Source organism: Oryctolagus cuniculus, chromosome 4 (genome assembly GCF_964237555.1).
Source record: "Oryctolagus cuniculus chromosome 4, mOryCun1.1, whole genome shotgun sequence".
Classification (NCBI taxonomy): Eukaryota; Metazoa; Chordata; class Mammalia; order Lagomorpha; family Leporidae; genus Oryctolagus; species Oryctolagus cuniculus.
This window is the reverse complement of record NC_091435.1, coordinates 129,378,680-129,406,262: the sequence shown is the minus strand read 5'-3', so window position 1 is coordinate 129,406,262 and position 27,583 is coordinate 129,378,680. Positions and strand designations below refer to the sequence as shown.

Below are 27,583 nucleotides of genomic sequence, written 5' to 3'. Positions count from 1 at the left end.
TCGCCTTGTGCTGGTCTGTGCCACCTTGGGACTTGAGCATCAAAAACACCACCATCAGTGGCTGTGGTAGGGGTTCTGCCAATCTTTGTGAACCTCCAAAACAGTGAGTCATAAAATATTTTCTCCTTATAAGTTAAATATTTTGGATATTGTGACAATAGTGAAAGACTTACTAATAAACCTCCTATGTAACTCTTTTTTTTTTTGTATTTTGATGACTTATACAGCTTCTTTCTATGCCCTTCCTCCCTATCCTTCCTGACTTTGAATGATCAATAATCTACCCTCTACTTTTATGAGACCAACTTTTTTCAGTTCAACTGTGAGTGAGAATATGAAATATTTTTCTTTCTGTGCCTGGGTTATTTTATTTAACATATGTGTTCCAATTAATTCCATATTGCTGCAAATAGTAGTATTTCATTCGTTCTATGGGTGAATAAAATTTTATCGTGCATATACCACATTTTCCTTATCCATCCATCTGATCATGAGCACTTTGGTTGGTTTTAATCTTGGCTATTGTGAGCAGTGTTGCAAATTCTTTGGATGTTCTTGCCTGATCATGTCATTTTTCAGCAAAGACTGCTTTATACCCTCTTTTCCAACATGTTTGGTTGAATCATTTTCCTGGCCTTTATTGCTTTAGCTAAGATCTCCATGGCAATGTATTAGAGCAGTTGTTTTAATAAGGGATAAAAAATGTAGTACATGCCAGTGAAATCCAAAAAGAAGATGTAGCATATTTATATAATAGAAAATGTAATTTAAATCAAGCAGCACTCATCTCAGGAATGTAAGATTGCTTTTACATTCCAGAATTAATAAAAATCCTTCATTATATTGAAACAGTAAGTAAACAATTATGAACCATCTCTTTGACTACAGAAAAAAATAGCCAATTTCAAATAAATTTATATGAAAAATTATCTGTGGAAGATGTTTGGTGCAGTGGCTAAATTGCCACATGAGGCACCCATATTTTATATGGGAGTGCCTGGGTTCAAGTCACTGCTCCATCTCCAATTCCAGCTTCCTGCTCTGGTAGTAGTTGGGTTCCTTTTACCCACGTGAGACACCTGGAATTTCCTATGTCCCGGGTTAGCCTGGCTCAACCAGTGATGCATATACACGTTGGAGAATATTTATCTAGTATTTCTATTTCTACTTCATTCACAGTGCATGGAGACAAAGGAGGAATCAATGAGTGCCAGTAGTTTGGGAAGAGAGAGAGATGGAGGAACAGGAAACCCAGAGACATTCCCAGCAGTGTAAATGCCCTATAACACTCTGCACTGTGGGAAGGGTCACTGATACATGTCCAAATGCATAAGCTGTCCAACATCACGTGTGGACCCCAATGCATCTGTGGGTTCTAGTGCTAGTAGCAGGTGCATGCTATGTGGTAGGTTGTGCCCCTCTAGGAACTCATTTACACCCGCAGTCTACAATATATGCCTCCTAACGTAGTATAATTTCCCTGTTAATAACTTTGTTGGCAAATGTCCACAGAAACTTTATTTGAAGGGTTATAAACTTGCAGACAACTGCTATTTGTTTCACAGTGCTCTTTGGACTTCACTAAGAATTTCTGGACTGCCTAGGAAATGACAAACTGAACTGTGGAATTTGTATTCAGGAAATTATACAACAGTGTATGAGGAAGCTTAAGACATACAATCACAAATCAACATATTCAGAAGTGCATTTGTAGCATTGCTGAAGTAGAAAGACCCAAAGAGAACCACCATGAGAAAAAAGACCATTTTGCTTCTGACTGCGGGGATTTTGGGAGCCTATTATGTTTATACTCCTCTCCCTGATAATATTGAGGAACCATGGAGACTGATGGGCGTGATTGCAGTATCCAACACAATAACAAATTTGGTAAGTTCAGATTTTCTCTACTCATTCAGTGATCATGTAACAGGAAATAATTAGCAGCCTTGTCTAGCTTTAATTTCTACTCTTTAAAATTTTGCTGTTATATTTTGCTTGGAAAATTTATTTCATTGATTTAGTTTTTAGATTTTTCATTTGTTCTATTTGTTTGAAAGGCTTAGATGCAGAGAGAAATTTACTAGTTCACTGCCCACAGCCAGTGCTGGATCAGGCTGAAACCAGGAGTGGGAACTCAATGCAGGTTTCCTACATGAGTGGCAGGGACCCAGCTCCTTGATCCATCACTTGTGGTCTCCCAGGGTGTGCATTAGCAGGAAGCAGAAATTGAGAGAGCAGTCAGGACTCAGATCCAGTCAATCCAATGTTGGATAGGAGCTTTCCAATTTAACTGCTATGCTATATAACCAACCCATTAGCTCATATTGAAACACTTTATATTATTAACTACTCCTTAATGCAGAAGCCTAACTGAATGAATCTAGAGAACATACTTTGTTAGCTTTGATTTTAAATATCAAAAAACAATACACTCCAGGTGAGTACCAATTTTTTAAAATCTTATTGTGAGTTTCATGGAATAAAAGCAAACAAACAAACAAAATCTTAGTGTGAGTCTGATGGTGTGAATACTGAGGAATGCTGCCAGAAAGAAGCTAATTGGAAACATGGGCTTCAGAAAGGCAGGATGATTAGCATTGTGATTAGTCACAAAATTCTTGCAATAATTTTTTTTTGAGCAGCAACATATTTTTAAATTTTTTTAAACAACTATTAGTCAATTTATTAAAGTAGTAGGTTGGCTTAGACATCTGCAATGGTGATTCAGCTTCTACTCCTAGCTCAATTCTGATGGAAATAATCTGTTAAACAATCTCAGAGGTAGCTCAGAGGTAGTATGCAAGTCAATGGGCCGCTTGTGGATTCTCATCTGGAACCGATCCATCTTAGAACCTTCACCACAAGGTGTTTTTCTCCTAGTGATCGCTCTGCTGTGTCTTATGCTCCAGATGCAGGGTTGTTATGTAGTTTAATCATTTTCCCCTTATTTTCCTGTAGACTATGAGGACATGTCCATAAATAATTGTTGAATTGAGAATTTGATTGCTTTGAGGTTTCCTTGCAATAATTTTTTAAGTCAGAGATGAAAATGCACTCTTATTGAAATTGTTTGTTTAAAGGGAAAGGGGCAGAAGGCTAATGGAATATGGAAGCGTGATTCCCCATGATGGGAGGTGAGCTATGGAAGTAACGGGGCAGCTGCCTGGCTGGCTGCCACTGAGAGCCCACAGCTGTTCCTGTGATTCTTTTCTAATGAGGCTACTTGGAAATGTAATCACATTTCTTTAACCTCCTCTGCAAGTTATGGCCTCTCTGTAATTAAAAAAAAAATATGATTTTTCATGGTTACTTAGCCTGAGTGTTAGATAGCTAGCTCACTATCTCTTTCATAACATATGTTGCCTGCTGATCTTTTAAAGGGCTGTACCAATTAATTTTAGCAAGGGTAAGGAATGGTGGGAACTCCGAGTTTTAATAATTCAGTGATGATAAATGAGTCATTGGATGGAATGAGCTCTGAACTAGTTTGAGATGTAGCATTGTCTCCTAGACAGGAATGACAAATATCTTTAACTAAGAGATGAGCTCTGAAGGATTACTCAGCATGATCTTAAAGGGACTCTGAGGTTGCATTTGGACTTGATGAGAAACATGGCTCTCAACACTAACTGACCTATCACGGATGAGGGATTCTTGGACTTTGAAAATTGCTTTCTTTCCATTTTCTTACTATAAGTAGAAGCTTGTAATTTTTAAGTCATTTTCAAAAAAATATTTCATTATCATCTGTTTTCATCACTGATTGCCATAGCCCTGCTCAGCTTTTCTTGCTGCTATGGGTTCTCAGAGATAAACCAGTGGGCCTCAATATGTGAGAATCTTGAATCTGAATGATCATTCAGTCTCCAAATTGCTGAATAACCACAATTAATGTGAAAATTCCAGGATGGGTGCCATTAGTGTTTCTCAGCATTTTATCATCAGAAATTCGGTTATGTCATTTTATCCCTGGGGTAATTCACACTTGTGTGACCATTTAAGATTAATGAATATACAAATTTGCATAAACATTGAGGAATATAAATTCAAATTGGTCATACATTTCTGTTTTTCATTTGATCTTTCAAACTTATATCAAAAATTGCCTTTTGTTGGGCATCATAGCACAGCATGTTAAGCCACTCCTTTACATGCCCATGTCCCATGTCAGAGTATTGTTCAAGTCTTAGCTGCTCCGATACTGGTACAGCTTCCAGCTAATCACCTGGGAGACAGAAATATTTGGATGCAGTCCAATTTACTTATATATTTAGTGTCCATACATATTATTTCTTTTGCTGTTGGCTAGCAGAACACATTAGTTTTCTTGCTAATATTCTTATAAAGAAGGACTGAACAACTATTTTCTGAAAATAGTTCTGACTGTATATAGTCTGAACTCAGATTTCCAAGATAATTGCATTCATAAAACCAAAAAGAAGTTAGTTATATTCTGTGAAATTCTTTTCCTTAATTCAGGACTTCAATCAAATTATTGTGGATGCTCTTACATATTGAGACTGAATTATGTGCTTCTGAGTGACCACTGGATCATAGAAATCAAAAGGGAAAAAAAAGTCCTAGAAATGAATGAAGATAACAGCACAACATATCAAAATTTATGGGATATAGCAATAGTAGTGTTTAGAGGGAAGTTTATAGCAAGTTGTGCCTATATCAAGAAATCAGAAAGGCAACAAATATATGATCTAACAATACATATCAAAGACCTAGAAAAAAAAGAACAAGGCACATCTGAAGTTAGTAGGGGAAAAGAAATAATTAAAATGAGAGAAGAAATAAGCAAAATTGAAACTAAAAGTGATACAAATCATCAGTCAAATGAAGCACTGTTTTTTGAAAAAATAAACAGAACTGATACATCATTGACCGAAAAAAATGAAAAGAAAATCCAAGAAGATACAAATTAATAAAATAAGAAGTGAAAAAGGAAATGTTACCACAGATACCACAGAAATTAAAAAAAAAAATCATCAAGAATTACTACAAACAGATTTTTGTCAAAAATTATAAAAACTAGAAATGGATAGATTTCTGGACACAAATGATCTATCAAACTGACTTATGAAGCTATAGAAACCTACACAAACGAGATTAAAGCAGTAATAAAAACCCTCACCATGAAGAAAAGTCCAGGACCACAAGGCTTCACTGCTGAAGTCTACCAAATGTTTTAAAGAACTAATTATAATTCTCAAAATATTCAAAACAATGGAACAGAGGGAAACTCTTTTTTTTAAAGATTTATTTATTTGAAAGTCGGAGTTACACAGAGAGAGGAAAGGCAGAGAGAGAGAGAGAGAGAGAGAGAGAGAGAGAGAGAAACCATCCGATGGTTCACTCCCCAGTTGGCCGCAATGGCCAGAGCTGTGTCGATCTGAAGCCAGGAGCCAGGAGCTTCTTCTGGGTCTCCCACGTGGGTTCAGGAGCCCAAGGTCTTTGGCCATCTTCCACTGCTTTCCCTGGCCACAGCAGAGAGCTGGATTGGAAGTGGAACAGCTGGGTCTCGAACCAGTGCCCATATGGGATGCCAGCACTTCAGGCCAGGGCGTTAACCCACTGCACACAGTGCCAGCCCTGTGAAACTCTTGTATAAGGCCAGCAACACATTAATTCCAAATCCAGAAAAAGATAAGAAAGAGAACTAGACTAATATCACCTATGAACATGGATGAAAAAACTCTCAACAAAATACTAGCTAATCAAATCCAGCAACATATCAGAAAGTTCATTGACCCAGACCAAGTGGGATTTATTCCTGGTATGCAGGGATGTTTCAACATATGCAAATCAATAAATCTGATACATCACATTAACAAATTAATGAATAATAACTATATGATTATCTCAATATGTGCAGAGAATCATTTGATAAAATACAACATCCTTTCATGATAAAAAAATCTTAAGCAAATTGGGTATAGAAGGTTTAGATTCCTCAACACAATTAAGGCAAACCCACAATCAGCATCATATTCAATGGGGAAAAGTTGGAAGCATTTACACTAAGATCTGTTATCAAACAGGGATGCCCACTTTCACCACTGCTATGTAATTCTGGATGTTTTAGCCAGAATCATTAGACAAGAAAAAGAAATCAAGGGGATACAAATTGGAAAGGAGGGAATCAAACTTACTGGATATAAATATTTTAAAAATTCACAGCTTTTCAGAGCAGACAGGTTAAGATCAAACAGAGCATCCTGGGTTCTCAGGATGCTCTTCCTGCCTGAGCGTCCTGTTAAAGGTCCTCATCATTCTGCTTTGTACTGGAGCTCATTTGTGAGTAGGGACGAGCTTATTCATAGAGTCTATGAAGATTGGAGCTACATTGCAGGCACTGTAAGTTTATCACAGCTGCCAGTGCTGGGCTCTGCAGTAGTGGACCATAAGGCCATGGTAACTGGTAACATTGTCATTTGCATGGAAGACCTGCTATCTTCCAGAAGAAATTAACACTTCAGAGAATCCTCTGAGATTGACCCAAAGTGTCAATGCAGAAGTTTTATTTCTGGTGGCTCCTCTTTCAGTGCTCACTGGCAAACTAGGGATTGTATTTCCCAGTACTCTTTTTTTTTTTTTTTTTTGACGGGCAGAGTGGACAGTGAGCGAGAGAGAGACAGAGAGAAAAGTCTTCCTTTGCCATTGGTTCACCCGCCAATGGCCGCTGCGGCCAGTGCGCTGCAGCCCGTGCATTGCGCTGATCCGAAGCCAGGAGCCAGGTGCTTCTCCTGGGTCTCCCATGTGGGTGCAGGGCCCAAGTACTTGGGCCATCCTCCACTGCACTCCCGGGCCATAGCAGAGAGCTGGACTGGAAGAGGGGCAACCCAGACAAAATCCAGCACCCCAACCGGGACTAGAACCCAGTGTTCCTGCCGGTGGAGGATTAGCCTATTGAGCCGTGGCGCCGGCCCCCCAGTACTCTTAAAGGAATGTTTTTTTTTTTAACTTTTATTTAATGAATATAAATTTCCAAAGTACGATTTATGGATTACAATGGCTTCCCCCCCATACCGTCCCTCCCACCCACTACCCTCCCCTTTACCACTCCCTCTCCCCTTCCATTCACATCAAGATTCATTTTCGATTATCTTAATATACAGAAGATCAGCTTAGTATACATTAAGTAAGGATTTCAACAGTTTGCTCTCACACAGAAACATAAAGTGAGAAATAATAGATGATTTTTTTTTGAATGATGATGAAATCAGATCAGACCTATTGTCATGTTTAATCCCAGTGAGAGTCAAGTTGGGAGTTGATAATTTCTTTCTTTTTTTTTTTTTTTTTTTGCAGAGTATCAGTTTAGTATGCATTAAGTAAAGATTTCAACAGTTTGCACCCCCATAAAAACACAAAGTGAAATATATTGTTTGAGTACTCGTTATAGCATTAAATCTCAATACACAGCACATTAAGGACAGAGATCCTACATGAGGAGTAAGTGCACAGTGACTCCTGTTGTTGACTTTACCAATTGACACTCCTGTCTATGGCATCAGTAGTCTCCCTATGCTCCAGTCATGAGTTTCCAAGGCTATGGAAGCCCTCTGAGTTCTCCGATTCTTATCTTGTTTAGACAAGGTCATAGTCAAAGTGGAGGTTCTCTCCTCCCTTCAGAGAAAGGTACCTCCTTCTTTGAAGACCTGTTCTTTCCACTGGGATCTCACTCGCAGAGATCTTTTGCCAGAGTGTCTTGGCTTTCCATGCCTAAAATACTCTCATGGGCTTTTCAGCCAGCTCCGAATGCCTTTAGGGCTGATTCTGAGGCCAGAGTGCTATTTAGGACATCTGCCATTCTATGAGTCTGCTGAGTATCTCACTTCCCATGTTGGATCACTCTCCCCTTTATTTATTCCATCGGTTAGTGTTAGCAGGTACTAGACTTGTTTATGTTAAAGGAATGCTTTTAAGTGAATGTGTCAAGCTAACTATCACTCAGGTTTGGAACGCTTAACTTAGTGGATCTTATTCTTTAGATTGGTCTGACAACACAAAGACAACTTAAGTAAGAGTAACAGAATTCATTGAGGAAACTGAAAATATAATAGGAAATTTTAAATTTGAACTATAATAAAACAGTAAATAAAATTGCATGTTATCGTAGCTGAAATGTCAAGATGTAATTTTTTTTTTTACTATGTCTCTGACTCCAATATTGTTTACTGAATTTCAGATGCAACCATGGAGGTGACTTTTCCTTCATAGCTCCCTTTGTAGAGCTGACTTTAGAGTTGTTCCAGACAACTTGCATTTCTCTGGTTTTAGTAGAAGTTATGAATATGCCTATGGCTTAATCATAAAATGAAATTCTTTGCTTGGACACTGTTTACACTACTTCCAGTATTGATATCAAAGTTCAGCTGCTATTTCAACATGCTACCAGATAATGATGTCAAGAATACAGTTTATTTCCCCAGTGAAAGTGGCCAAAGTGTTTTATGCATACCTATGAAAGACGAAGTTGTATAATGTTGTTAGTGTGCACCCACTTTTCTACCTGACTCTGAGCTTCTTTACAGTAGAGGACTTTTCTTTTTACTTATTTATTTTGTAATCAAACTATGTAGTGTGCAGTCTGTCAAGTTACAATTTAAATTCTTTACGTCTCTTTGTTTACCTGTGACAGGTATTATGGAAAGGCAGCAAAAACCCAGTATTTCTGTTTCATGTAGATTTGGCTGTGAGAATATGGATGCAAGATGACCATAAGGAGCACATATGTATACTTCTATGTTCATAAACAACAGGGGCATCTGTTGTCTGTAACCTATTTTCCCCTTTCTCTTTTTGTAGTTTCTGTTTGCTGAATTCTTAGGAATCAACCATCTAATGAACATTGCAATGTTTTTCATTTTCCTTATGGAAGTCCCACCCACATCTGATGAAAATGTCACTGTAACAGAGACAACATTTGACGGCATTCCCGTCCGTGTGTATGTGCCTAGAAGAAAGTCTGAGACACTGAGAAGGGGCTTGTTTTACATTCATGGTGGCGGCTGGTGTTTGGGGAGTGCTGGTATGTGACCCTTGGTTGAATAGTAACAACATCCTTCAGCTCTCTGACAGTTTTTCCTTTGGGTTTACATTGACTTGAGAAACATATTCCATATCTGTAACAAATGCAAAAAGTTGTATCAAATCTCAGGTAAGAAGAGAAAGTGTTTCATGAGCTTAGAAATTTGTTATTAACTACTTTTGATGGAATGTAGCAGTGAAGATCAAAATGAAATGAGTCAAACAGTGAATAAAATAAGTGGAGATGGTGAAACTAGTCCTTCAGTGAACTTTGATATGCAGGAAATGATGAAGAAGGAATTACATGAGGAAGCACAGTGTTGAGTAAATGTATTTTGTGTTTGTTAGAATGCAACTGATTATATTCAATGATATGATATTTCTATATAAGCATATATTTACTATTTTATGAATGTTATTTATAACTTACTTCATTATATTTATTTATATATATTATATGTTTCATATTACAAATGTATTGATATGTGGGAATTTTATGAACAAATTTAAAATTGAAATTGACAAATGTTGGAAAAACATTACCACTGATGGCTAGCTGAGCGGCTGCGGGCTTTTCTGACTCTGGGGATAGGAAAAGGAATTGGAGGATGAGGACTACATGGGGGACTAGAACTATTTTTTCTGTGACAAGAGCAAATGAGGTATTGCTTATGGGTGTTGATGTAGATCAAGGATGAGAATTGGAGGAATAGGTGGGGATGATTGTCTCATATTTTATAAACTCTGTCAGTGAAGCCTTTAGTTGACACCAAAGTGATGTTTCTAACACAAAACATGACCACAGCGTACCACAGCTTATTCCCATGAGTCTCACTGCCTAAGTACTTGTTTAAAATTTTTTTGCATTGAGTATTCTTGAATAATGGGCATTTGTTTATGAAGGTAAAGTAACAAAAGAAAGATAAGCTCTGATATATAGGAATATTTGGTGGATGCTCTTCCAGCATTAATGAAAAGTATTATAAATTGGTATCCAAAATATAAATGTGACTTGTATAATCATGGTTAAAGTATAAAGAGTTAGTGCATATTTGAAATTAAGAATTTTCAGTACTATGGTTTCAGCATCATGACATATCAGGTTAAGCCACTACATGCAATGCTGGCATCCCTTACAAACTTTGTTGTAGTCTTGACCACTCCACTTCCATTCCAGCTCCCTGCTAATGTGCCTGGGAAAGCAGCAGAAGATGGCCCAAATCCTTGGGTGCCTACTCCTACCTGAGAAATCTTGATAAAGCTCCTGGCCACTGACTTTAACCTGGCTCCAGCCCCTGTTTTTTCAGGCATTTGAGGAGTGAACCAGCAGGTGGAAGTTCTCTCTCTTTCTCTCTCTCTGTCTCTCTCTCTGTGTATCTCTGTCTCTTTCTCTCTTTCTCTCTCTCTCTCTCTGTGTATGTGTGTGTCTCTTTCACTGTAGCTTTGTCTTTCTAATAAATATATCTTGAAAAAATGAATTTTCAGGACTCAATTTTGGAAACATAAGATAATATTTACTGTGTTTAAAGAATTTGTATGTATTATTAATTTTAGAATTAGAAAACAATTGTGAGTAATAATATGAATTCCATTATGCCTTCACTTCATGCCCCCTATTAACATCTCATATTAATGTCTCTGTCACAATTAGTGAACCATGCCTAACTTCCCCTATTACTATTTAAAATACAAGCTTTTGTCAGTCCTCTCATACCTACTAGCATCTAGTAATAATCAATTCTATGTTTAAATTGAAGTTTTTGTTCTTTTCTTTCTTAACTGTCATATATAAGGGAGACATTCAGTATTTGTCTTTCTCTGTCTGGCTTATTTCTCTCAATATGATGTCCTTCAGTTACATTCATTTTGCTGCGAATGTCAAGATTTCAATGAATGCTATCCCACTGCATTGTATATTCCATATTCTTTGCAATTCATCTGATGATTGACATCTTGGTTGATTCCACGTTTTGACTGTTGAGAACAGTGCTGCTATAAACATGGTGGGGCGTTATCTCTTAGAGTCAGCAGGTTCATATCTTCTGGGAATATACCCAGTAGTGAGACTAACTATTCCATGTATAGTTTTAAAAGATCCCCATAATGTTTTCCACAGTGGCTGGATTTATTTAAAATCCCAGTAACAAGGTGTAAGACTTTCTCCTTCTCCACATCATCTTCAGCAACCGTTTTGACAAAGGTGACTGGATATCTCACTGTGGTATTGATTTCAACATTCCTGATGGCTAGTTATATCGAGCCTTTGTTCCTGGATTGGCCATTTCTATTTCTTCTTTAGAGAACTGTCTCTTCAGGTCTTTTCCCATTTCTTTGCTGGATTAGGGTTTTTGTTGTTGTTGCTGTTGTTTTTGAGTTTTTGAGATACTGATATTCTGGAAATTAATCCTTTGTCAAATCATTAGCCTGGGAATATTTTCTCCCATTCTGTCAGATATCTCTTAACTCTATTGACTGTTTCCTTTGCTACACAGACACTTCTGAGTTTGTCATAAAACCATTTGTTTAGTTTTGCTTTTGTTGCTTACACTTTGGGAACTTATCCAAGAAATCATCACCTACACTAATCTCTTGACCTGTTTCTCCCATGTTTTCTTCTACTAATTTCTTTAAAAATTATTTTATTCACTTGAAAGGCAGATTTACCAAGAGGGAAGAGGGAGAGGGAGAGAGAGAGAGAAGAGAGAGGTCTTCCATTCTCTTGTTCACTTCCCAAATGGCTGCAATGGCTTGGGATAGACCAGGCTGAAGCCAAGAGCCAGGAATTCCTTCCTGGTCTCCCATGTGGGTTCAGGAGGCCCAAGCACTTTGGCCATCTTCTGCTATTTACTCAGGTGTATTAGCAGAGAGCTGGATCTGCAGTGGAGCAGCTAGGACTTGAACTGGCATCCATTTGGGATACAAGCACTGCAGGCAGTGACTTAACCCACTATACTACAGTACCTGCCTTTTCTTCAAGTAATTTCAGTTTCACATCTTACATTTCTATCTTTGATCAATCTGGAGTTGATTTTTTTTAATATGGTGTGAGGTAGGGTTCTAATTTCATTCTTCTACTTATATTTTTGCTTTTGACAGCATCATTTATTAAAAAGACCTTCCTTTCAGCAATGACTATTCTTGTCACCTTTGTCAAAGCTCAGTTGGCTGTATATGCGTGGTTTAATTTCTGGGCTCCATCTCTCCCTACTTCCCTCCCTCCCTCTTTCTCTTATTCGGTCTCTCTCTCTCTCTCTCTCTCTCTCTCTCTCTCTGCTGGAAGAGTTCATGAAATCTAATACTGTTTCCCTACAGCAGTCTTTGTACTCTTCCATTAGGCAAATGTTATTTTACATTATTGCCCTTGATTTATATGCCTGCCATCCCCACCACTATTTCCCGTACACTGTGGCTTTCTTAAATTCAGATATTATGTTTTGTAATTTCAACACAGAACATCTGCTAAATGCAAGAAGTGGAGATTAATCTTGAGTAGTCACAATTATTAATTGTGAAGATGTGAGAAGACAAGAAAATAGACCACGAATATCACTGAGCAAAATTCATGTTCTATAGTGATGAGGAAATATTGCAAATATATTTTTCTGAATACATGAAGTAGGAATAAGGCATGCCAGTAAACTTCTATTGGCAAAGATATGTTAACTCATTTGAACATCTCTGAATTTGTTTTCTTTTATTGCAGCTATGCTTTCTTATGACTTTCTCTCAAGAAACACAGCAAATAGTCTTGATGCTGTTGTCGTTTCAACCAAGTAAGAGCGCTGGTCAGTTTCTTTACTATTTGGGCAGGTGTCTTATCTAGTAAGACACTATCAGCTTTTCTGGTTATTTCTTTCTTTAGATTAGGAGTGCTTAAAATGAAATTGAGAAGGTGTTCATAGAGAAGGTGGACTAGATCATGACCAGGACAAAGTCCAAAGGAAATAAGAAGTTAGAAAATAATAAGAAACCAAAGTGGTAAATTTAAAAATTAATGAATGAAATTGAGCTATTACATCATTGGGACAAATTAACTGCTGATTTCCTTAGCCAGCTTCCTTAGCAGAGTGATTAAGAATGAAGGCTTCTGAATTAGAGAATAAGGTTCAAATCCCAGCTCAGCAATCCATTGTTTGGTCTGGGGCACACCATTACCTCATCACCTCAGGTCCTTCTTCTGTGGACTGGAAATTATGTCATATTATTCACATAATTGAGCTGTTTTGAGGATTAGAAAACAAAACACTTTCAAAGCAATGAGTTCAAAATGTCACAGTAGGGGCCAGTGTTGTGGCATAGCAGGTTAAGCCTCTGCCTGGGTCTCTGGCATCACACATGGATGCCAGTTCAAGTCCCAGTTGCTCCTCTTCCAATCTAAATCCCTGCTAGCATGCCTGGGAAGGTAGCAAAAGATGGCCCAAATGCTTCAGCCCCTATGCTTATATAGGGAATCCATAAGAAGCTTTGGGCTCTTGGTTCTGGCCTGGTCCTGGCCTGGCTCTGTACTCTGTCTTTCAAATAATATAAAAAATAAGTCTTTAAAATTAAATTGCAGTAGAATCTTTCATTAAGTAGCTAATTGAGGCTGGTGTTGTGGCATAGCACTTTAAGCTGCCACTTGCAACACTAGCATCTCATGGGAGTGCAAGTTCCTGTCCCAGGCAGGCCATTTCCAATTCCTTTTATTGGGCCAGGGAAAGCAGGAGAAGATGACCAAAATGCTTGGGATACTGCACTCATGTGGGAGACCCAAATGAACCTGCAGGCTCCTGGCTTATGGCTCCTGGCTATTGTGGCCCAGCTCAGGCCATTGCAGCCATTGGGATATGAACCAGTGTATAGAATTTCTTTCCTTTCTATCTCTTCTCTCTCTGTACCACTGCCTTTCAAATAAATAAGTAAATATTTAAAACAAAAAAAAGTAGCCAGTCATCAAATTGCAAGAGAGAACACAGGCAAATCTATGCTTAAAAGGCGTTCTAGATTAATGACAATATAAAATAAAGCTATAGGAATAAGTAAAAAATGAAGAAATTATGCCAAAAACCAAGTAGAAACTACATGCCAATTTGAACATTAGATTGACATAGAGTGGTATAATTTCTAAGATCTTTTTCCCATTTATTGCTTATCAGTAAAGTGTAATGATTACAAAAAAGCATTCTGGAAGAAGGTTAGCTGGGAACTTACTGCATATTCTTATTTTTTTTAGCTTAATACTACTTTCAGTTTTGTTTTTGTGTGTGGATGTGTAGGTGTGCAATTTTGTGACATTTTATTTTATTTCTTACTTTCTATTTTTGTCATTTTTTATTATATAAAGAGGACAGTTTCATGCATTTTATACATTCAATTTAAACCCATAATGATACCATATGCCCTTCCTCTCTCCTGCATCCTGTTTTTATTTCTTTTAATTTTTGCAATAATATATATTCAATTTACTTTATAGTCACAGGCTTAATCCTCCAGTAAATAAAAATTAAACAAATAGAAAGACCACTGTTCTGCAGGAATATAGATAAAGACTGTAAACAGCATACTTTCATCAGAATAAAAATTGTGAAAACTTCCGTATTTTGCATCATTATTAGGATGAGGTTTGTCTATTATCATTTTATAACTATCAAAGTATCAAATTTAAAGAGAATTTGTTCTATTTTAAATTAAGCTAAGTGAAGTTGGTTTAATTTTTTTTTCTATTTTAAACTAAGAGAAGTTGGTTTAAAATTGTTCTTCTGCCAACAGCTACAGACTAGCACCTAAATACCATTTTCCCATTCAATTTGAGGATGTCTATGGTGCATTAAGCTGGTTTTTACGCAAAGATATTCTTGAAAAATACGGTGTGGATCCTGAGAGAGTTGGTGTTTCTGGCGACAGTGCTGGTGGGAATTTAGCCGCAGCCGTGACTCAGCAGGTAATATGTTCAGTTTTGCTTTATTCTTAAAAGTATCCTGCATGCCAACATTCATTTCAGATATATGTAAATATGTTATATTATTAATATATTTCACAATAGTGATGCATGTACACATTGGAAGATATTTATCTAGTATTTCTATTTCTACTTCATTCACAATTCTTTTCTTTTTAAAAATATATAAAATATCCCTAATAGATCATTGATTTAAATGTGATTATTGTTTGTGACACTGGGGAATAATATTCATGAAGTCAATTAGTGACATCAAAAATCAAAACTGGCTAACCCCACAGTTCCAATTATCATCAGTGTCATATGCTGAAACTTGTATAAAAACTTTCACTCTTACAATAACCAAACTATGCATAGCAAAATATGAACAGACTCTTATATACATTTTTATTGTGAAAGAGACTGTAACTTAGAGATTGTTTACAAATTTCTATAACATTTATTTAGCTAAATCTGTACACTTATTTGCTATCAATTTAAACTATCACATAATTTAATTATCAGATTGTGGGTAACATTATTTTGTTACTGACTTTCTCACCTAAGAACTAAATTTTGTATTGATGTTTTAGAAGCAGTGTTTTTTGGGAAAAAATCCATACAGTCTTGCAAATTAATTTCTGCAATTTAATCACATGCTCAATTTGAAAGTTGCACTCAAACTTATTTTTACGTAAGGAAATATAAGTGTATATTTTTGGCCATTTTATGCTATGATAATGTATTCCTAATTTCCGGCTACAGCAGAAACACAAAATCTGTGATTTTTTCTGATATAATACAAATATATATATATATATATTACTTTCCAAAAATTGATACACATTTTCTAGTGGAGACTACAGTATCGAGTCACTGTTGCTCTGAGAGACATCTTGATGTTGTAGCTCAAAGAACATATTAGGAAACATTGATTTTTTGAAACTGCACCAATGTTCCCTGGTGACCTTGAATGAGTCACCTAATCTTTCTTAACATCACTTTCTTTTTTATCGTGGTGATTAATAAACCATTCCTCTTATATGGTTCAGAATCCTATAGGGATAAATTAGATAAAATGTTTCTAGCGTGAATCTATATAAAATATTTTATAGTATTCTTTAGAGAGTCAAAAAGCAAATTAAGTTGTAGCAGATTTCTAGGCCAAAGTACAAGACAAAACTATATAAAACCCATAAAAATAGCTTCTGCACTCAATATCTTTTCTGCCTGAAATGTCTGTGGTAGCCAGTAGGAAACTTTCCACCTCAGGTAAGTTTGGGAGTCTCTCAGGGTTATAGACTTGCATTCAGGTTCATGATCTCTGCATATAGGAGGCTGTTAATAAACCACTCCTTTGCATGTGTAGGCGAGGCCTTAAAGACAGAGGCTCTCAGGGTCCAGGTGCAGTGACTGTAAAACAAGCTTCAGGTGCCTCTGAACTTTGCTTTGCACCAGCTTGGTCAGTGGAAACTCAGGCCATGACCTTAAAATAACGTGGAGGGGGTGTTTAATACTCCTATGTGGTTGATCCAAAAGGGTACAAGTTCTCCCTGGAAAATAAGCTCTTATAATCAACTTTACATTATTGCTGCAGCTCTTTTTTGAAATTCAATGTCCAATACACAGTCACATATACCTAGGAAAACGAAACATGAAACTCTGAAAGGAAGTAAATGAACTCAGCAGATATAGAAAGATACTACACAAAATTCAGATGTTTGTTTTTAGCCAATAAAGTAAAATAACCATTGTTTTTTCCAAAATGAATTCACAACAAAATTATAAATTTCTACAGAAGAGTTGAGTTTTGGAAAGCAATGAAAAATGTAACCCTAAAAATGAAATGATTAAAATTAATTTTTATGCATGACTTAGAACACTGAGGAGATGATAATGTAAGTGGAAAATTATGCAATGTGGGTCCTATTGACTCATATGGTATGAGACACTTTGCAAAATTGAGATGGAGAGCCAAAAAGATAAAAATACAGAGTAGAAGATAAAAAATGGCAGATATAGTCTGAGAATATTCAATATTGTTTAAGTGTTCTATGAGAAAACGGGAGGGAATTGGAAAATGAAGTATTTTAAAATTTAATGTTCAATATTGTGTCAGAATGATGAAAGGTTTTAAAATTACAGATGAAAGAAGTCCCATGAATCCTGAACATCATTTTTGAAAAGGTTAAAAAGAAATAAATAGGAATTACGTCTATCAATGGAAAAAGAAAAATGAAAGTGAGGAAAATGAGGAAACAATGAAATGGGGAACATCCTAAAAACCAGAGAAAATTGCTTTCACTAAAGAACAGCGAGACTGACAACTTCCTTCTCAGTGAAAGCTCTCAGCTGTGAAATGGTATTGCCAAAATGCAGAATGAAAATACCTGCCAATCTAACTTGATGCCCCATAATATTATTATGCAAGAGTAAAGGAGAAATAGAAACTATTCAGATAGTTCAAAACTACAAGAACTTTCCATCAATGGAACTCACTAAAATCTATTTTAAGTGAAGGGTTTCAGGGACAAGGAAATGCAAAACAAAACAAAACAAAAAGATAAGATGCATGAAGAAGTAAAGACCAAGGTTGTGTTAAGATGTGGCAAAGTTTACTAAAATTGGATAATTTAAAATCATACAACATATTGATTTAGAATGATTTAAAAGGAGCTATACGTTAAGAGATGAGAGGATGATAGCTAAGAGTGTTATTGATCCATTTTATTGTCTTAGTGGAGATAAAGTAATAGAATTGTTCTTAGATGAGTTCATTAGTCTTTGAGAAATTGAAAACACACACTGTAATCTTTATGGAAACCATTTAAAAGCCAGAAACCAGGTATAAACTCCTAAACTAGTACAGAAACAATTGAAACATGCAGGTCTAAATGATCTGATTGTAATATCAATACTAGGATATCAGGTTTATATAAGATACATTAAAAACACAAGTAAACAGAAAATTTGAATGCAAATTGGCAGAAAAAGCATATAATGAAACAGAAATTTAAAGTATTAATAGATAAAGAAGGACAGCTAATTTTTAAAAACTACCAAAAAACTTAACAATTCTTAATCTGCATGAATTTAATGAAATGGACATAAATAGATGGAGATACTATGAACAGAACTACAGGCAAAACATACCAGTTCATAATCAGAGTGAGAGACTGAAAAATGCCTAATCATGGTTCCCAACAATCTACTATCTTGGGAGAACTATTTCTTGTGTAGGTGTTGCAGAGATGATTATATAGATGTTTTATCACGAACCAAAATAACAAACCTGAAATTCACTTTTTAAAAAATTAAACAGTGGCAGGCAAATAATGCAGTTGTTAAGATGCAATTGGGATTCCTGCATCCCAGATCAGAGTGTCTGGGTTCAAGTCCAGGCTCTATTTTCAATTCCAGCTTCCTGCTCATATACACTCTGGAAGGCTGCAGGTGATGGCTGAAGACCTTAGTCTGACACCCAGTAGGAGACTCAGATTGAGTTCTAGGCCCTGGCTTCAGCTTGGCCCAGCCCCAGCTAGTGTGGACGTTTAGGGAGTGAGCCAGGGAATGGAAGATCTCTCTCTCTCTATCTCTCTCTCTCCTCTCCCTCTCTCTTTGCTCTGTATCTTTTTGCTTTTCAAAAAAAAAATAAAAATTTTTAAAATAATAAAATCACTCTACCAAAATGTATCACAGACTCTAGGGTTTACTTGGGATCCATCTCTTTAGTGTCAGATCCTAATTGTAATTTCTGGTTATCTGATTCTTCCCTTAAGTGATTGTTGACATCAATATGGACAAGCATTTTTAACTTATAGAAAAAGAGATAAAAGTCCACTTGAATTTCAAGGGTAGAGATTTTGCTTTTAATCAGATTTTATGGCCTCTTTTTGCACCTGTGAGTTATGTAGTACAATTCCTTTAGCTTACAGGGACAACATTAAATTGCAAACATTGTAATACTGATAATTGGAAAATCTTTGAGATATTTTGAATTTTTTGATCTTTATGAGATTCTTACATTATAGGTATATATGGTATTTGAATGAAAATAAGATTTTAAATAAAAATTTTTCATTCAAATAGCTCACTTTAAATTGCTTTTCAGCTCCTTGGGGATCCAAATGCCAAGGTCAAACTCAAGACCCAGTCTTTAATATATCCTGCACTTCAGAATCTGGATCTGGATTTACCATCGTATCGAGAAAATTCCAATTTTCCAATTCTGCCCAAATCACTGGCAGCCAGGTACTGGAGTGAATACTTCACCACAGACAGATCACTTGAAAAGGCCTTGCTCCTCAATCAGCATGTCCCAGTGGACTCAAGTCACCTGTTCAAATATGTTAATTGGAGCTCCTTGCTCCCTGATAAATTTAAGAAAGGACATGTTTATAACACTCCAACCTATGGTAGTTCTGAACTGGCCCAAAAATACCCAGGGTTCCTAGATGTGAGGGCTGCACCCCTGCTGGCTGATGACACCCAAATGCGTGGCTTACCCCGGACCCATGTCATGACCTGTCAGTATGACGTCTTAAGAGATGACGGAGTCATGTATGTTACCCGACTCAGGAACAATGGTGTTCACGTGACTCACACTCACATAGAGGATGGATTCCACAGAGCCTTTTCATTTCTGAATTTAAAAATTTGTTACAGGATGATAAATCAATATATTGATTGGCTAAGGGAAAATCTATAGTAGCAATCTAAGCAATGGATTATTAAAATATGTAATTCTTGGATCAGAGAATATATTAATGAAAATTAGAGGTTTTATATTTGAATTGCTGTTTACTATCTGTGACCTATGATTCTAGTCCTTACAATGTGGTGTGTGTGTGTGTGTGTGTGTCTTTTAGTGGTATCTTGCTTTCTGTTTTATTCCTTAGATGTTCATTCACACTGGGGCAAATACTTAGTTTACTATTTGTTTTTACGTTACTTCACTCCTAAACTTACAACTGTATCTTTTTTGATTGTCTAATGTTATTTATTAGATATGGCACTTTCAGTTTTTTAATGTTAGAGTTTTGATTGGCATGGATTTAGAGTCTTGGCATTGTGTCCTGTGAAACTCCTATGAATCATGAGCCAACTGCTTTAAAGTCTTGGCACAACACACTGCCATTTGCCTATAATGGTACCATCACTTCTTAATACATAACTATTCATGTCCTGGGATACTAAAATTAATGCCAGTGGTTTCTCACTTTCCAAAAACCCAGCTCTCATCTAGCGACAGTTTGGAGATATTCAGGTTGGGAAGAAGCCAGCAAAAGGCAATAGCCACTCATTTGACTGGCCTGACAGTATTGAGTACAGCTAGCACATGCAAGAAATATTGTAATCAGTGTGAAAAATCAGAATCTGCACAATGGAGGGAAAACAGAATTAAAGTTCCTCAGTATTAGACCTCAGATATTAAGCTGTGCTGACCATACTTTAAGTAATATTTGATCATTTTGGTGGTACACTGAGGAAGGCAGCCCAATGCTGGTGAAGGACTCCTCTCAATCTCCAGAAATCAGGGTTTCTTTTCCTTTCTGTCCAGCTGTTGTCAGCTGGAAACAATTGTGAGCAGATATTTCATTTTTCACTATTTTAGCTAGAAAAATGGTAGCAACCATAGAAGTCCAATCCTATCCTTAACTACTTATTGTAATTGTAAAGAACCATAGCCATGTGACACATCAGATGGTATGTTTACCTGAAGAGTGATTTTTTTATCTGAAAACATATGTTAAAAAAACACTACCAATATTTTCTTAAGTAAAATTATAAGGGAGTAAAACATTGATAACTAACAAACAGGCTGCAGACCCTATAGGAATAGTTGGTTTAAAATGACATGTGCAAAATAAATAGGAATGTTTGGGGGCAAACACTATGGGATGAATGTATAAATGACTCACACCTGTGGGACATCACTCTAATATTTGTTTATTCAACAAGTTATAGAAAGCCTTTGTTTTTTTTTTTTGTTGCTTCCACTTGTATGCCCTGCCCCTATGCCTCCTTTAAAGAACTTACACACTAAAATAATCGATGTTGAATATTTGGGAATATATTCTTATTTGGAATGGGAAGATACATTTAAATATGAACATGAATAATGACCTAAACTACATGATTGAAGAATCAAACAATGTTGAAGAAATGAACTGAGATCAACTATACCAGGCATCCTCGGACTCTTGTTGAAGATACAGTAGAGTATGGGCATGATGACAAACCAAGAACCAGCAACAAAAGTTCTCTAGTTTTTATCTAAAATTCAAATCTGATACAAAAGTAAATCTTGATCTCTGATTGATACTATTACATAGTAAAATAATATGGGTCATTATGGGTGTCCTCTACATTACCAAATGCTTTCTTGTATTCTAAGTCACCAGAACTGGCTATTCCTAATTGCTATTTCTCCTGTCTTCATCAAACAATTTCTTAATTTATTTTTATATTGCATATACTAATCTTGCAGGTCATTGTGTGTACCTTACTCTAACCTTCTATAGCTCCTCCTGAATCCCTGTAGTCTTTCCACCACACTCTCTGAAACTCATGGTTTGTCATAATGACACCCCCAAGCTTTGATCTGTGACTTCTATCAACATTCATCTGAGACTAGTACTTAATTAAACTCAATAGATGATTAAAATCCAAAGACATAAATTGATGATACTAAGAGAGTAGAAACTCTCTTATGGGACCAGTGGGAGGTCCTTAGGTCAGAAAATATGTCTTGTGAGAGGTGTGGTTATAAACTGACTTGTGCCCACCTGGTATCTCTCTGTTCCCTAGCTCACCTGTGATTCTTCCTCTACCTTTGGTCCATGTTCCACTCCCTGCCATTGCTAACTTCATTAGTGGCCAAACCAATGGGGCTTACTCAGTATGGACTTGAACCCACAAAGCTGTGAGCTAAATAAATATGTCTTCTTTTTATAAGAACTTATTTCAGCTATTTCCTTATAGAGAGCAAAAGTTGACTAAGTGCTTGCCTAACTCTTTTCTCCATCTGCTAGAACATTTCTATTAGAGTACAAATATGATGAAATTTCACCTTTTTAAATAAAAAAATCCCATTACCCTAATAACTCTATTTTCTCGTCCATATTCCACCCTATTTATTTATTTCTCTTTATACGGCTTCATTGATGTTTAAAGTTACCTAACTACTTCTTCCTCCCTCAGTTCAGCCATATATTGGAATGTTCCTACCTCATCATAGAGATTTTTCCAATTGGTATCCCTGTATCTTTAGGTCCTTCCCTGGGATACCCATGTGACTAATTTCTCTTCCTTCCAAAATGTTATTTTGTGAGCTCAAACAAACCCACAAAAATAATAAATCAAACAGATATTGATAATTGGCCTGGATGATGGATGATGGCTCAACTTCTTGGGTTCCTGCCACTCATGTGGGAAACCAAGATGGTGTTCCTAGTTCCTGACCTCAACCTGGCCCAACCATAGCTGTTGTGAGCATTTGGTGAGTGTATCAGTGAATGGACTCTCTCTCTCTCTCTCTCTCTCACACACACACACACACACTCATTCTCTCCATATCTATGTCACTCTGACCATCAAATAAATAAATAAATCTTTAAAATTTTAAGGAAATTTTAAGGAAATACTATCATCAATATGTCCATGATACTCAAAGCAATTTATAGATTCAATGCAATCTTGAATCAAAATATCAAATATGTTCTCCTCAGATCAAGAAAAAAGACCCTAAAATTCATATAGAATCATAAGAGATCCCGAATAGCTAAACCAAGCCTAAATATTAAAAATAAAGCTGGATATATCACAATACCTGATTTCTATTTATTTATTTATTTATTTAACAGAAAGAGTTATAACAGAGAGAGCTAGTTCACTCCCCAAATGGCCACAAAGGCCAGAGTTGGGCTGATCCAAAGCCAGGAGCCATGAGCTTCTTGTGGACCTCTCGTAGGGTCCGGGATCCCAAGCACTTAGGGCACCTTCCATTGCTTTCCCAGGTCATTAGCAGGCAGCTGGATTGGAAGTGGAGCAGCTGGAACTTGAACCAGCATCCATATGGGATACCAGCATTGCAGGCAGGGTCTTAACTTACTATGTCACAGCACCAGCCCCACAATATCTGATTTCAAAATGTATTACAAGCACTTATAATCAAAACTCCTTGATACTGGCACAAGAATAGATATGTCAACCAATGGAAAAGACTAGGGACCCCAGACATTAAACCACCATCTATAATCCACTAATGTTTGTCAAACGAACTAAAACCACTCTCCAGAGAAAGGACCATTTCTTCAACAAATAGTGTTATAAAACTTGGATCTCTGCATGCAGAGGTATGAAACAGGACCCCTTTCTTATACCCTGTACAAAACTGAATTCACAATAGATGAGGGATCTAAATGTAAGATCTGAAATCACTGAATTGCTACAGGAAAACGTAAAGGAAACACTGCAAGATATACTGTCCATGGAAAGATTTATTGGGTAGGATCCCAGAAGCACAGGCATTAAGGGAAAAACACAAAAAATGGGATTACATCAAGATTTCCAGTTCATATACTTTCCTTTGAAATCTTAAGGTACACTCTCATAACCCCATAATCTGTGCATCCCTCATACTGGAAGAATTAGTGCCATGTGAACACCACCAAGGTCTATCACTTCCTTCCTGCTGAGTGATATCACAAGCCATTCCTGGATTTGTTAGAGACCCCAGCATGGTAGGTTGATGAGGCACTGGATGCTTGGAGCAGGGAAGCCCTGAACAGTGACCCTCAGAGCATGGCAAGTGTTCACTTTCTTTTAAAAAATTGTCAAAATATCTTTATTTAGTAAACAATGTCTGTCAAAGTTATTGGATTAATATTATTTGTAATTGTGAATAATTTATTGTTTTCCAATAATTTGGGAAAACAAATATGCCTGCCCTCAACACCTTCATGCAACATTATAGTTGGGAACATAGTCAATGCCAAAATGATGAGAAAAATACAAAAAACTTACATATTGGGAAGGACAATCTAGAACTGTTTTTCAGATATTTAGTGTAAATAATCATAAGGCTAAAACTCTAGATGGGGTTTTCTTCTCATTCTCTTTTGGGGATCTGGAGGAACGGCGCCACATCCAAACCTGTGCAGCGCTGCATACACCCAGCTGGTCCCTACAAAGGAGCTTCACCGTGTAGCAGGGACTCCACTCTAGGCTTTAGTTCACAGAAGATGGAAAAAGCACAGGGCCAGGAGGAAGTCACAGATGTGAACCAGGCTCCACCCACTGGCAGGAGGAAGGAAGCAGTGTCTCCAGGAGAAGTCAAAGATGTTGAGCAGGAAGAGTAAGTCTGGGACATAATCACCCACATCACTTTCCACCTGTGCAGCAGGTACCTCATGGACGTTACCATGGGAACCAGGTTTCTGCATGTGTCCTGTAGAAGCTCCTTGACAAAGACCTGGAGAACAACACACACCGCACATGCAGGGTTGCAATCCACCAGAGCCCAGTTCATCAGTCATGCCAGAAACATGCGGGGTGTCATTGACAAATTGGTGCCAAGCCTCCAAGAAGGGACATTAGGAGCCAGAAGTAATTCCATCACACACTGGGCATGGAAGTGCAAGAAGACATGCTGTGCCCCACAGCACTTAGGTCCAACTTGAAAAGTAAAGCAAAGCAGAGGTCACGTCAACCAAGAGGAAAGCAGAAGGGAAGCAGGGAGAAGACAAGGGTTTGCACAGAAGCTGGAGTAGGTGAACAACTCTAGGTGTGCAATAGCAGCAAACCTCAGGTTTCTAACACAAGTGGATTACTGCCCTCCCAGGCCAGTGGTTTTGCACCTGAAGGAGCCAAGAAGCTGAACACTTCCTCCATCAAGGATCTGATTTTACAACCACAGAAATCACAGCAAACCATTTTGAATAGTAAACAAGATACTTTGATTCTCACCCTATTCCACCACCTCCTCCTTGTTTTCAGCCACTTTGTGGAGATTTTAGTTTAAAAAAAAAAAAACTCTATTGGTTCTGGCAAGTAGTGTGATAAGAGCAGCATGGAGGATGGTTGAGGCCAGAGATGGTGAACACAGAAACTCATTTTCAAATTTTGTTAAAATAGGTTGAAGGATTTAATCAGAGAGGAATGGTATACTCTGACTTCACAAATGGTGGGTGAGGAGGGGAATGAGTAGTTGGATGGTAGATGAGACACCTGCAAGTTGAGGAAAACATGCAGAATCAAACAGAAGCTGGTAATCTGTGGTAGCAGGTGGGTTGGTGGGCAGGGTGGTGAGCACAGAGTTCAGAGGCAGTGCCTGTGTGAAGATGTACCTGGGCAGCAAGGAAAGGCTCTGCACACAGTAGGCCTTGGAGCCTTATCTGGGAGAGTGGTTTGATGTAGAGCTTTAAATACACATCAAGTTGGGCTCGTTGGATTCTGAACAGCAGAAGTGGAAGCAGCAGGTAGCAGATGTCACAAGAGAGAACAGTTATGGTAGCAAAGACGGAAGAGTGGGCAAAATGGGACCCTCAAAACAGGGAAGCCAGATTTTGTGACTGGAACATGTGGCTTGTCCTTATTTGAGAAAAATATTTTTGATGGCTTAACTAGGTTACAGACCTTGAGATGTATGGACCCTAACTAAACCCAATGACAACAGCTCTTTTGAGGGTGAGAAGGAAGGTCAGACACACAGAGAACTATGTGGGCTCCAAGGACAGACTGCAGGAGCCACCAGAAGCTAGCATGGGCAGCCAGGGCCACCCTCCTTTGGTATGAATGTTTCTCCCAAAGTGAATGGATAGAAACTCGGACCCCAACATGGTGGCGTCAGGAGGAGCCTTGACTGGACTTGGATCCTGGAGAAAAGGGCCTGCAGGAGCCTCCGGCAGTCCTTGAGGACATCCTCGGTTCTGAACGCATGGATTTCTGCTCTTTCTCAATGTTGCCATCAATTTTGTGTTGTAGCAGCACAGAAGGACACAGCACTCCTCAGGGGTGTTGGTGAGGCCATCAAGGGACCCGATTTCAGCCTTGAGACATCCTTAGGTAGGGACAGAGAAGGATAAGAGATGTGCTCGTGTATAGCTCCAGGAGAACCCAAGACAGGATGTGCAATGAGGGGAAAGAGGAGACAATGGGCAAAGGCTTTCTGCTGAGTTTCTGGGCAGGGCAGCAGAATGGCTCTGGCTCCCTTGAGGAGGTGGGGGTGCTCATCTGTTGGTGAGGGAGATTGTGTTTTTAGGCACAGGGTAATCACCTACGGCAGGAGGGGGGTTGTTTCTGTTCTATGTAGCCATCAAAACTCACCAGTATAGAGGGTGCAGCTCACTGCTAGGGCTCATGTTGTGTCCCAGGTCCCCAAGTCCCAGGAAGCTTTTGTGGGGAGGGGGTGAACACCTCATTGGCTGACATTAGGCCGCAGATGGGGGGACAGTGGTACTGAGGACACAGTCACTGAGACCAATGGTTTGAAGACCTCACCCAGCCCTGTGGGTGGACTTGGAGCACTGAAGAGGGCCTCTCCACCAAGAGTTGCTAGGACCAATGGGGCTTCCAAGGTGGTCTCACAGGCTGAATATCTCAGCCAGCCTCACTCCCAGCTCCTGGTGCCAATTTGAGAAACCATTTGGGTAAACACCATATGCTATCAGGTAATTATCCATAAAAACAATGGGAAACCCTACACCCCTGGTAGCATGGCCAGAATCTAAAACCCTGGAAAGATCAAGTGTGGTGAGGATGTGGGCAGCAGGAGTCCCACTCACTGGTTCTGGGGATGCAGAAAGATGTGGTCCCTCTGCAGAGAATACAGAACCATTTGGCCTCTGCTGGGTGTACAGAACTGTACAGCCCTCTGGAAGACCACTTTGCATTCTTCCAATAATTCCCATTCAGTCCCCAAACCAAATATGCACACAGATCTTCCTGGCTGTTTTACTCACACTTATCCAGACATGGAAGGACCAAGGTGTTCTTCTACAAACAACTGGATAAACAAACTGTGGTCCCTGCAGACAATGACATTTCATTCCATAATAGAAAGACGAGGTGTCAGCTACGCAAAGACACAGGGAACCCTAATCTACAGGTTGCTGAATTAAGAATCAGTCTGAAGGGCCACCCACTGTTTGATTCCAACTCTGAAAAAAACCATGGAGATAGTGGAAAAATCAGTGGGTACTGGGTGTTTGGGACAAGAGAGAGATGGAGAGAGGCCCGCACTGTGGTGTAGCCAGTAGGCCGCCACCTGCAATGCTGGCATCCCATATGGGCACCAGTTCGTGTCCCAGCTGCTCCACTTCCAATCCAGCTCTCTACTATGGCCTGGGAAAACTGTAGAAGATGGCGCAAATCCTTGGGTCCCTGCACCTGCATGGGAGACCCAGAGGAAGCTCCTGGATCTTGGCTTTGGATTGGCACGGCTCCAGCCATTTCAGCCATCTGGGGAGTGAACCAGCATATGGAAGATCTCTCTCTCTCTCTCTCTCTCTGTGTCTCTTTCTCTCTCTCTCTCTCTCTCTCTCTCTCTCTCTCTCTTTGCCTCTCCTTCTCTCTCTGTGTAACTCTGACTTTCAAGTAAATAAATAAATTTTTAAAAGAGAGAGA

The 27,583-nt window shown here is 38.2% G+C and overlaps 2 protein-coding genes across 4 annotated transcripts in view; both read left to right on the top strand.

Annotated features, from left to right (window-relative positions):
* Positions 1-1,568: 1,568 nt before the first annotated feature.
* On the top strand, positions 1,569-22,746 carry LOC100348001 (arylacetamide deacetylase-like). Its single transcript, XM_002716287.5, has 5 exons — positions 1,569-1,887; positions 8,818-9,040; positions 12,743-12,812; positions 14,788-14,959; positions 19,068-22,746. The coding sequence occupies exons 1-5, from the start codon at positions 1,750-1,752 to the stop codon at positions 19,662-19,664; spliced, it is 1,200 nt and encodes a 399-aa protein (XP_002716333.2). The 5' UTR covers positions 1,569-1,749; the 3' UTR covers positions 19,665-22,746.
* A 1,634-nt stretch (positions 22,747-24,380) lies between these two features.
* Positions 24,381-27,583, top strand: part of LOC100349258 (arylacetamide deacetylase-like) — a 29,534-nt gene continuing 26,331 nt past the window's right edge. The window contains exon 1 of one of the 3 annotated variants that reach the window (XM_051859061.2): positions 24,381-25,243. The gene's annotated coding sequence lies outside the window, so the exon portion shown is untranslated. Of the gene's footprint in view, positions 26,024-27,583 lie in introns of all 3 variants that reach the window. The other 2 variants (XM_017346848.3, XM_051859062.2) reach the window with 2 other exon arrangements.